The following is a 12,028-nucleotide window of genomic DNA, read 5'->3' as shown; positions in this document are numbered from 1 at the left end:
CTCCTCGGGCTCCAGCCCCACGGCGGGAAGCCGGCTCTCGGGGGAGGGGCCCTTCTCCGGCTCCCCTTGGCGGGGCTGTTGAGCACGCGCAGCAAAGAAGGGGACGGCGCCGAAGACATCAAACTCCGGTCTGGGAGTCCCCGCCCCGACGTCCGAGGGTAACTGGGTGGGCGTGAGGACTGCTGCACTAGGATCCTGGATCGCTCCGCTGCCAGATGTGTCTCTGTAGCCCGCGCTGGCGTCGCTATACTTGGCTTTGGCCTGTTCGTAATCCGAATCGGAGCTGTGTTTCTCTTCTTCTTCCTCATCTTCAGAATCCATAAGCAGAGGCCTGTGACCCAGATTTTCCGGCTCAGTATCTTCATCGTTAAAATCTCCTTGTTCTCCCTGAAGAACTTCTTCGTCCTCTTGCTCTTCCTCTTCGCTGCTCTTAGGAGAAGGGGGATCTGATTCAAAATCACTCTCAGATTCATCATTCCCCTTTTGCAGTTGACCGTGTACTGATGAATTCTCTGAGGTTTTCTTTCCAGTCCGGTGGTCTTTAGACACTGGGCTTGCTTTTGTATTCTTGATAGGGTTTCCAGTGCTATTTTCTTGATTCATGGATGAATGTTCAACTTTCTTTTCAGGAGAACCTGCAAATTCAAAGAAAAATTATTATATCATTCCAATGCATTTCAAAAACCATTTGCAGTAAACATTATGTACTAACACAAAGCATTACAGATCACTCATGGCAGTTTCCTTAGAGGAAGATGTAAGGGCAGTTCTTTATCATCAGGCTTGAGGGGGGCGGGGATGCACCTGGCCTCATAGTCGATGGTTAAGGTCCTTCAGTGCAGACAGACTTACTTGTCTCTCTACCCTACACACCACCTACTCACCATAGGTGCTCACTGACAGCTAAGTCTTACTTACAGTACCCAGAATAGGACTCTGAATACAGGACACAAGCACATTTTCTTCTTCCGCCTTCAAAATAAGATTATCCAGTCAGTTGCCCTGCTCAGACCCCATGTTCACCCAACAGCCTTCTGCTTATATTTCAACTCTGTTATGAAGTTTTCCCACAGAGATCAGCAAGCATGAATAGCTTATCTGCTTGGTTCTGTTTCGCTGTGTAATTTTTAAATTGGCATTCTGGTGTTTTTTTTGTAAACAAGTATCTTATGAGTTGGGTTAACATGAGTGCATCCCCACAGCCTGATCAAAACTAAGGACCAGCTACTGAACTGAGACGGTACCAAGGATATCTGCCTTCCCTAGATGCCACATCTTCCTTAAACTGTCGTACCTATACTAATAGACATTATATTAAGAGCATGCCACTTTAATAAAAATCTTAACTATCAGTATGTTCACTGTATGATAGGTAATAAAACTATCAAATACAGTGCTCTACAATTTCACTGTGTGATATACAGTAAAGACAAACAGTATGTCAGTGTACATGAAAACATAACAGCCCTCCCAATACACTGGTGTACTGAATTGATTTTCCAGAGGGAGGAAACAATTTGAATTGATCCAACCACATATCCATTTATCCCTTCCCCTCTAAGATCAGATATTTTCAAAACAATTAGCTAGGGTTGGAAGCATAGTCTTTAGTCATGGAAACTAATTACACCTTATGACGGAAGGACCATTTCTTTTGCGTTATGAACAAAGCGGTCTCCATGGCACAGGACACCTCTGAGTCATTTCCTTCTCTTTGAAAGTCAGCACTGTTGTCTTTCCCACCTCTCTGACTATTCCCTCTTGGTCATATTTGTAGAGACTTCTCTTTCACAAACATCTCCCTACACATGTAGGCTCCCCAGGGTTCTATCCTTGGCTGTCTTTCTCCCTCTGCATGCCCTGCCCTGGGTCCTAACTACTTGTATGTTAATCAGCGTTTACACAGTGATGAGTGGACCTCTGATTCTTACCATGAATACTCATCTATCCTATTCATCTGATACTTATCATAAATATGTATCTCCTACCATTACTTCAAACTCAGTAATTTCAAAAGAGATCATCTTTCCTCTTAAAACGTGTCCTCACCAGTCCCTCTAAATTAGTGAACAACACTTCCATCTACCTACCAAGTTCTGCAAACTAGCAGAAGTCTATAAATCATATTCCCTCTTCCCACCAAATAGTGTTTTTAAACTCTCTGGAATCGGGTCCCTCCTCTCCCTCTGCCAGCTGTCTATCCCATCCCCTCATCTTCATCCAGCAACTCCTTAGCCTCTCAACTTGCCTGTCTGCCTCCAGTCCCATATCCCTCAAACTGCTCCTTTACAGTCACCAGAATAACCCTTCTGACACACTAATCACGTGGCTACTGCTGAAAACCCTTCAGCGTCTCTCTGAGGAAAAGGGGATCCACCACTGAGCCCTCAGGTGTAAACCATTTAGAAGTCAACAGAGGAACCTGCACAGCAAACAGGGAAGTGCCAGAGAGGAAGACCAAATGCAGGTGAGTGCAATATTGCCGAAGCCGAGAGAGGAGAGTGTTTCCGGGGTAGGGAGTAGACAACTGCGCAGGGTGACGCAAAGAAGTCCAATGAGCTGATGACGGAAATGGCCACTGGCTCCGGTCAGCTCATGCAGGTTGTTGACAACCGTGAAGCGGGGAGTGGGGAGGAAATCTAGTGGGGCTGAGGAGTGAGAGGGAGAGAAGATGTGGAGATTTCTATCAGTTATACTTAACTACAAATATAATCTTCATCCATTATTCATCTGCCAGTTCCCTGAAACCAGCCAAGAGTTATATGCTGTATCTTTACATATTCATAATAAGCTTATCTTAAATCCTAACAGATTAAAATCAAATCAAATGCAGATTTTCATTTGACTTCTCCATACAGCATACTTCTGATATTAAAAACAAAGATTACTTTTAGATTAGCCAGAGCATTTATTTTCATGAATTTTTATCCAAAAGCAAAAAATGCGACGGCAAAGACTTGCAATCACCCCTGACTTTAGGACAGTCCCTCTAAGATACACGTTAACTTAGTACCTCCTCAGGTACTTACCCACCCACAGAGAGCCACATGGGCACCCCTCCTGCCTGCTCATGGACGCCTCCAGGAACATTCCAGTATGCTTCCTAAAGTGTCTTCTGCATAACGTCTATTCCCGTAACAAGAACCAAACAGTTCTGTGGTCTCAGGCGCATGAGTTTATGAAATGCTGCACTTTACAATGTACCCCTCACCACCACCACTCACCTGGAAAATGCTCATCATACTAAAGGTGCTGACACATCGTACACAGAAGAATCGGACTGAATGAAGCCTAGGGTTCCCCAAATTTGCTTCGCTACAAACACTTTTATTTGTTACATGTAACACCTATTAACCTTTATAAACAATTTTGCAAAAAGCACTTAGGGAGAATGCCCCTCTCCAATTTCCCTGGAAAATGTTCCATTTCTAGGGCACAGAGTTCTGTTCCTAGAAATCTTCTGGAACATTTAACATAGGACAAGAGTCCTTCACTTGACCTTCTCTTGGTATTCTTATATTAATCCTCGTCTTCTAAATTAACTGTCTCCTTTACCCAAATGGTCAACAACGCTTTCCAGAACACATTTGTCACTTTCTACTCCCTACTCTGTCTGCCTTTTGTCAGCTTCTCAAAGTTGTATTAATACAGATATGTATTTCTTTGTTGTAAAGTGCTACACAGATCTGCTTTTTAAATTGTCAGCGTGGATATAAATTTGTAGGGTTTCACTTACCATTTTTAACGCATCTTTTACAGGTATCAACATAGTCCATTTAGTAATTCTGATAGAAACATAATAAAACATTGTACGTATAGCATTTAAGTATTTACCTCTAGGTTGTTTTACATCTAGGTTGTTTCTAGTTTTTCAGCATTTTAAACAGAACCATGATCATGCACTTTTTCTTTGAGAGGGGAAAGAAAACCCCTTTTTTAATCATAATTTATTGATTTACTGTTATTCCTTCCTTATGCAAAATCAATACAGAGCTAATCAAGTTAACCTAGTAACAATCTCTACTAAGACCACAGCTAAATCCTCTCTCTACTCTGCTCCCTCATACGTGAGGGAATACATGGTATTATATTATGAGAGTATAATATGATAACAACAGGTTCTACTTTGTAGGACTGTTGTAAAGAAAGGACTTAAAGTAGTGCCTGACTCAAAAGCACTTGGTAAAGTTAACTGTCATCATCTCCAGAGCAAGGCCAAACTCAATTATCTCATACATCATACTCCAACTTCCTACCTGCTTTCTGGACCCAATGGTTGAAGATGGATCTAAATGAGAGAGAAGAATAGGGAGGGGGAAGAGAGGAGGGTGCAATTCTATGGCTAATTCATGAGAGCGGCTCAGGTCTACTTTACAACTGGCCAAAAATAAGCAGGCAAACAAATGTATATTTACACACCACAAGGGTGCATTGTGGATCCTGGAAACTAAATCTCTGATTTTTAAATAGCTATAGTTGAGAGCACAAAATTAGAAACTGAAAGGACCACTTTCAAAAAGAACATGAAAAGACACACGCAATGATCTATGCCATCTTTATGGTTTCAGATTACATCCCTGAAAAGTATGGGCAACTGGGGAAATTGCTGGTTGGTGTATACAGACTGGTTTTATTTCTTTTATTGCCGCCCCTTCATAAAACTAAAACAAGCAATCAAAAATATTTATCCAAATTCCTTTTTTCTCCCATATTCTCAGAACCTACCCACCCTGACCCTGCTTAAATGTTTCTCTACTTCTCCATCCTTCCACTCCTTCATAACCTAACATAGAATCAAGAGCAGCAAAGGGCCTCTCCGCCAGCATACTAAGAGCAGCTCAAATATTAAGCACCATGAAGCACAGTCTTAAGTACAAGTGGTTCTCTCTCTGTAGCACCTCCTGCTGGGGAAAAGTTACGCTCCAAAGCTGCAAGTTACAACCATCCTGGATAAAGTCTCACTTTCTGTGACAACAGCCATCCACTTAATTTTCCTCTCTTCACTATGAAGCTATAAAAAACTGAGAAAGAAATGGAAATTAAAGGGGGGGAGGGATAAATGAGAGATTGGGGTCAACATATACTACTATATATAAAACAGATAACTAATAAGGACCTACTGTATAGCACAAGGAACCCTACTCAATACTCTATAATGACCTATATGGGAAAAGAATCTAATAAAGAGTGGATATATGTATATGTACAGCTGATTCACTTTGCTGTACAGCAGAAACTAACACAACATTGTAAATCAACTCTACTCCAATAAAAACTTTTTTTAATTATTTCAATATATTCTAAGACTTTTAGTCCTGTTCCAAAGGCACAAGACTGTCAAAATAGGCATTACAAGTTAGAAAGTTGGTTACCAACTGTACAATGTACAGTGCTTTAAAATGGGACTTCATAGCTGAGTGCCATCAACTTTTAAAACCTATTTCTTTGGCTAAACATATTTCTGTCATTAAAAAAAATTCAGATATTCCTACTGTTTGCTCTTGGTGCTAGACTGCTTCTTCCAAGCTGTTAGAGCAAATATTACACATTTGGTTTACCATGATATTTAAATCAGGATTATTTCACTGCTTAAGTTAATTTCCCAAAAGTATAGCCTAAATATGTTGCCTTATAATTCAATATATCCCAAATCCTAATAATCCCTATATCTACTGAGATTTGTATTATTAACATAAAAATGGCTGGTTTTCAGGTAGGTAGAAGGGGAGCTGTAATATTTACAATAAGCACCAGGAACATGTATTTAAAGCATAAACAAATGTCTAGAATGTGCCCAGGATCATACCTCAGTTGCATTGTTCTCCATTAAATGATATTGGTAAAACCCTGTAAAATTTCATATATTGACCAATCTTTATTTTTGGCTCTAAGTAGGGCATTCTTCTTTCCTTAAACTAAATACAGTAGAATGATATTTTGATGGCTTCTAGTCAGGATAGTTTTATTTCTGTTTTGTGCCTTGGAACTACAAACTGTAAAAATTTCAGCTTTTTGAGTAATCCTCACCTTTTGAGGTTGGGTTTGATTGCAGGAAATAGCCAAAATCGAATCAGAGCCAAACCCTGAGAAAAAGGTGAGTGACTAAGATAGACAATGCAGATTCGGGTAAACTATTAAGAACAGCGATGATGTTATGAAGTCTTAAATTCTCGTGTGGCATATAAATTCCTCTCTCGAGAACGAGTACTTATTTACACACATAGATTCTGCATATTCTCACTGCTTTATGGCTTAATATACCTCAGATATAGAATTTCAAGATAGCAGTTCAAAGCTAACAAAGTAGTGCTTCAATTATTCAGTACCATCCATAAAATAACAAGCATTTCCTAAATAAGTGAAATACCAAATTAACCACTTGGTAACTGTCTATATCAAAATATATAGTATACTTCCCTTACTTCATCAAAGTGTCCTTTGATGACCTGTGTTCTCATTTGGAGTCAGGTATTACCCAGTGTCTCAGTTTCCTCGGCTGTAAAGTAGGGACACGGCAATTATATCTGCCTCAGAGAAATGCAGCGGGGATTAAAGTGAGGATTCAGGTAAAGTGCTTGTAACAGTGCTGGCACATTGTAGGTACTCAGTCAAGGGCTATATTATTGCTATTGCCAATGTATTATACCATCATTTCATGATTATTTGTGGAGTACCTACTATACATTTCTAATGGTACTGAGAAATGAATCAGAGAAGATAGTAACTAATATTGTCCTGAGTGAAATGCAGTGCCAAGGGGTTTTCATACATTCTCTCTTAACTCCCCACCATTTAGGCTCCCATACAACATTAGGGTGAAAACGTCCTGTAAGGTTTGCTACGATCTTTCCCCTTCAGTCTTATTAAACCACATCTTCAAAAATGTTCCCCTTGCTTTCCATGGCAGAGCACTATCATGATGACTTCCTACCACTTCAAAATAACGCAGTGTTACCAACCAATGCTCATCCCCTGGCTTTCTGGTTTCTCTTCTCATTTCTTTCTTTCAGTGACCTTAATCCTGTTTCATAGTTTCAACTATATCTTGAAAGCAAACAACAAGAAGAGATTTTTAAAGACCTAGTCCAATCTCTTTATATACATAAATAATTTGAAACTAGGGAAAAGCTGAATGACTGGTCCAAGTTTAAGGCCATAGTGACTTCTTTGCTGATGACACTAGTTTTAAAACTCTCATCTGTAAATTCTACAATTAAACTACCAGTAGAATATCATCACCAGCAAACATTCAGTAGAGCTCAGCACCAACCCCCTGCAAAATACCACAGACTTGTCGTGTGTTCCTTTTGTATCCTGCCTGAAAATTTTTAAAAACTAAAACAAAAAACTAATAGAATGAGCACAGTATTGTTTCTATTTCAGTAAACAGTGTTTTGTTGAACGGCACGATAAATACTTTAACCCTGTAGGGTTAAGTTCTGGAAATACTATAAGGCTTTATCAACAAATGAAAGCATATACAACTTTACAAAATCCACAGAAGATAAACATCCAAAAAAGCCTCAGTTTCCTCATCTGTAAAACAAGGACAATAATGGAACTTACCTGATAGAGCTGAACATTAATAAAATTCATCTTATCTAGTAAAAGCTCATTAACTATTAGGGTGTGTGAGAGAGAGAAAATTTATATGAGATTTTACCGAAGTATACTTTGATAATGAAGTCATTCATCAAGGTATTGTACGGGGCATACAAAGATACGACAATTCCTGACTTCGAGAAACTTATCATTCACTTTAACAGTTGTGAAAACCATGTACTAATCCTGATTCTCGTGATCTGGAAAATGACTGACAGAGGTATAAACAACTGGGAGGCTCTGAAGAACAAGCTTATCCAACCAAATGAATTTAAGAACATGAATCCACCAAATGAAGAACCTAAGAACATGAATTCATCTATTCCAAGCTCGAGTTTTCATAAAAAGCTATTTCTAGATGTTAAAAGTTCAAAGACATCATAGTCTTACACAGTCCAAAAGATGGCTCCAAACTCAAAAGCTAAAATTTGTCATCAATTTTCAGAGACTTTCATATACTTAGTATTCTTTTAAACAAATACTTTGTGAAAAGAATGAGATCCTGGGTAATGCCACACTATTTTAAATAAATACTGCAAATGTGTTCTTAAACCACATAAATGAACCTTTATAAACTATACCAAAAAATACAAAATATTTAGAATACATCCAAAACAATGTGGGGAGAGGGGCATATTTGCATTATACTCTGCATATTACCATTCTTCTAATCAGGTTTCCATCTTTTAAAGGACAGTTCTTTTAGTTATAAAACAGGTGGTACATTTTTAATCACATAAGAAGCTTCCAGTTTCAAGAAAATTTTGTTTTGATGTTCTTTTCCTTGCTATCGGATTATAGAGGATGAATGGCTTGAAACTGCTATTGTAATTACATGCCTTCTGTTGTCTCATCGTTCGGGGTATAAGGGAGGGGATGTAAGACTTTCAAGCTCACTTTGAATTGGAAGCATACTGCCTGCCATCATTTCTCAGCAATTTACCATGCCAGACCCAAGGATTACTGGATTAGAAGGTTTTATCAAAATCTGTACGATTTCTCTCAGGACAGGCCAAGCGACAAGGCAGTATTTGCCACTCTGATTAAAAATGTCATGAAACTGACATTTCTATCACGTCACTCATATTATTGTAGGTTTTCATTCAAAACAAGTCCCTTGATACTTGAGGAATCAAGGTGACGGAGGAGTTGGACGTGGAGCTCACGTCGTCCCACAAATACATCAAAAACACATGTACAAGTGGAACAATTCACACAGAACATCCACTGAACACTGGTAAAACAAGTCATTTAACACTTTTGTTTTGCGACTGTTTATAGAACAGAGTTTAGCATCAGACAGAGCTGGATTCCTGCTTATAAACTATCTTACCTTAAGCCAGTCACTGATCCTGCTCTGAGACTGCTTCCACTGTACGTGTACAGTAGGATTCAATAAGGTAACCATTCAATTCAATAAGGTAACTATTCAATTCAGTAAGGTAACCATTATTACTGACATTCTGGAAGAGGAAAATTCTTGATCTTCAAGAATTACTAGAATCTAGGAAGTTATAAACAGTACACTCATCATGGCTTATAAAATGACCCAGCAATTGGACTGACAATCTGTAATAATTTATGTTCCAACAAGTATTCGTTATATATGATGTGACCTTCCCAGCCCTAAATTCAATTTAACTCCCTGTGAGATAATGAGACCCATGAGGTAGGTCTGGGGTTGGGGAGAGCAAGGGAAGTTCACCAAACCTAATTAAAAATGAAATGCAATACAAGAAATCTAAAACTTCAGTGACGAAATTCTTCAAATACTATATGTTTCAGAATTTGAGAGTGTTTATTAAAATTAGGTTGTCCACGCTGTAATTCAACTAACCGTAACACGATGCCTCGGGGAGAAGGAAGGCTGGGTGCGTTTCAGGACTGGGAACGAGCACCGTACGTTTAACAGGACGTTTGTGTGTACACTGTACTGAACAGTGGGAGTTAATGCTTTAATAAAAATAGAAACGGCACTGTTAAAACAGTTCTTGGTGGGGAACAGCTTCATAGACAGGTTCTACACTTCATTAAAAGATGTAATTCGGTAGTTAGCTTATTATTACTGGAACTCGGTACTACTACTACAAGCTAGACGGCAGCTTCAAAACTTATTTAACACTAAGATTTTGGAATTTAGTGGTAAGTAGTAAAACTACTATTTAATAACACTACCTACAAAAGCCACAACAGCGACCAACACTGAGGATGTCCGTGTGTTGTATAACATGCTCTCATTTAATCCTTTCAACAATCTCATCAACTAGCTAATATTATCCCCAATTTAAGATACAGAAACCCTCTAAGAAATTAGGCAACACCCGGTATCACATGGTTAATCTGGGACAGAACGAAGATTCATACCCAGGGCTTTATCATTCTAAAGTCAATGTTCTTTATTGACACACCACACTACTAATATCAGCTTAGTAACCTGACATAAAAGGTATATATAATTCCATTATAATTAAGATATCAGCTTATGGAATAAGATATTCCCTTTCTATACAGCACCAAACAGATTCTTGATATAATTATTTGATTTCTGGGTAAAAGAATAATTACAAAATTTAATCTTTCCCATAAAGAAATGTTTAAAGCTAAGAAGAAGGGAAGCTAGATTTGATTCATTTGAAGACATGGTCTACCAAAATGTTACCTTCAGCTAAGCTTCTTAAGAAGTCCAAAAGTGATTTGCCCTTTCATAAGCCAAGGCAACAAACAGGCATCCATATAGACAAACTAAGGCTGCTGACTGTACCAGATCTGCCGTACACGCAGCTAACAAGGAGAAGAAACAGGTATTTTCGCCTCTAAATAGTAGAGGCTATGGGACCTAGGGTTAGGGGCATAGAGTGTAGCCATTCCTCTAGTAAAAAGCCCCCTATCCCTTTTTTTGAAGCTAGAATACAATGAGGCAGGACCTTGAAGATTCACAAGGAAAAATTATGTCCAACAAAGAATTATTTACCCAGCCAAATTATCAGTCAAGTGTCAGGTTAGGCAAAAAAGGCAGCAAAGTTTAAAAGTTTTCCTCCCGTGCATGTATATTTTCTCAAGAAATTTCTAGAGGAGTTGCTCTACTAACCAAGAAAGAGGAAGAGAGGAGATCCAAGAATTCCCAGGAGGATCGACGGGCAAAGGAAAATACTAGGATGATAAGTGCGTGGCAGGCACAGGAAGCAACCAACTCAGGCTGCGGAGCTCCGCCAGAGACATTATCAAGTAAAAATGAAAATGACAGCCACCTTAAATTGGGAGGAAATTTACATTTCCAAATGGAGATGAATCAATGACAGGGTACAGAAAAAAACAGGGAACAAACCACAGTCATTTTTATACACATCATTATAATTAACTCCAGGAAAAATAAAACCTTATAGAAGGAAATGTAAAAATGGTATACTGGACCTCAGTGACAAATACTTACATATGCATAAAATGTACACATTGAACAACATGGACAACCAACAGCTGTGTCAAAACTGTACTGGAAATTAGCGAAAGGACAGGTGCACGTGACTGCGGCTGGGAGCTAACAGTGTAATTAATCTAAATCATCATTTTCCAAAATACGAAGAATGTACACATCATCTAAAATTGAAAAAACAAGTAAGAAGTAAGAATTTCTTATTTCTTAATAGTAAGAAGAATAGAAGAATAGAAGAATATGCATGACATATTACAATGCCAGAAGTGAAAAATTATCTCCAGGGAGTCTGAACAGGGAAAGGGTATAGGGAGGGAGCAAGCAGAGAAGTGACTTCTTTTCGTTATAAACCTTGTTAAATCCAACTTTTTAAAGTAGATACACATGTTATTTTAACTTTAAAATGTAGCTTAAAAATAATTTTATAAAATTATGATAAACTGAAGAAAAGCAAAGTAAAAACTAATTCATTATAATTTCAAAGTTAAGATTAAAAGCTTTAACAGAAATTTTTCTTTCAAAATAAAAAGAACACAATTCCTAATAAAACCAGTGCAAGGAACACTAGATTTAAGACAGTGTGTCTCCTTAAATGCACTTTGCCACTACAATTCTTATAGCATTCTGCCTCATGACTGAATTCATTTTATTCTCAACTAGCGTTCTCTATATGGTTTACCTAAAATTAAATTATGTTCAGAATTGTCAACTCTCAGATTCAAGTCAGATGGCTTATCACATATACATACCACCCTGTATTGCATACACACACATACTTAGAAGTAGTTTCTTGCCTTTCTTCTGTCCTAGTCCTATAAATCTCCAGATGCTCACAATGCCACGTGGAATATATTTTCAATGGGTAGAATTCCTTTTTCTTTTTCCAATTTCTTCATCAAGCTTATGAGGAAGTTTTTTGCTTCAGAGATTCAGTTATTTTACTCTTAGAGGAAAATGAATGCCTTCAAATACTTTATTGTTACCTAAAAATTATTT

General features: G+C 38.2%; 1 protein-coding gene across 1 annotated transcript in view; it reads right to left on the bottom strand.

Moving 5' to 3' along the window:
• Window positions 1-12,028, bottom strand: part of BMP2K (BMP2 inducible kinase) — a 121,283-nt gene that overhangs the window by 2,653 nt on the left and 106,602 nt on the right. The window contains exon 19 of the mRNA XM_024754097.1: window positions 1-635. This exon is cut by the window's left edge and continues 2,653 nt beyond it. Coding sequence (XP_024609865.1) covers window positions 1-635 — 635 coding nt within the window. The remainder of the gene's footprint in view (window positions 636-12,028) is intronic.

The sequence above is a fragment of the Neophocaena asiaeorientalis genome, unplaced genomic scaffold (genome assembly GCF_003031525.2).
Source record: "Neophocaena asiaeorientalis asiaeorientalis breed wild unplaced genomic scaffold, Neophocaena_asiaeorientalis_V1.1 scaffold148, whole genome shotgun sequence".
In the NCBI taxonomy this organism is placed as follows: Eukaryota; Metazoa; Chordata; class Mammalia; order Artiodactyla; family Phocoenidae; genus Neophocaena; species Neophocaena asiaeorientalis.
This window is presented reverse-complemented; position numbering and strand designations above follow the sequence as displayed.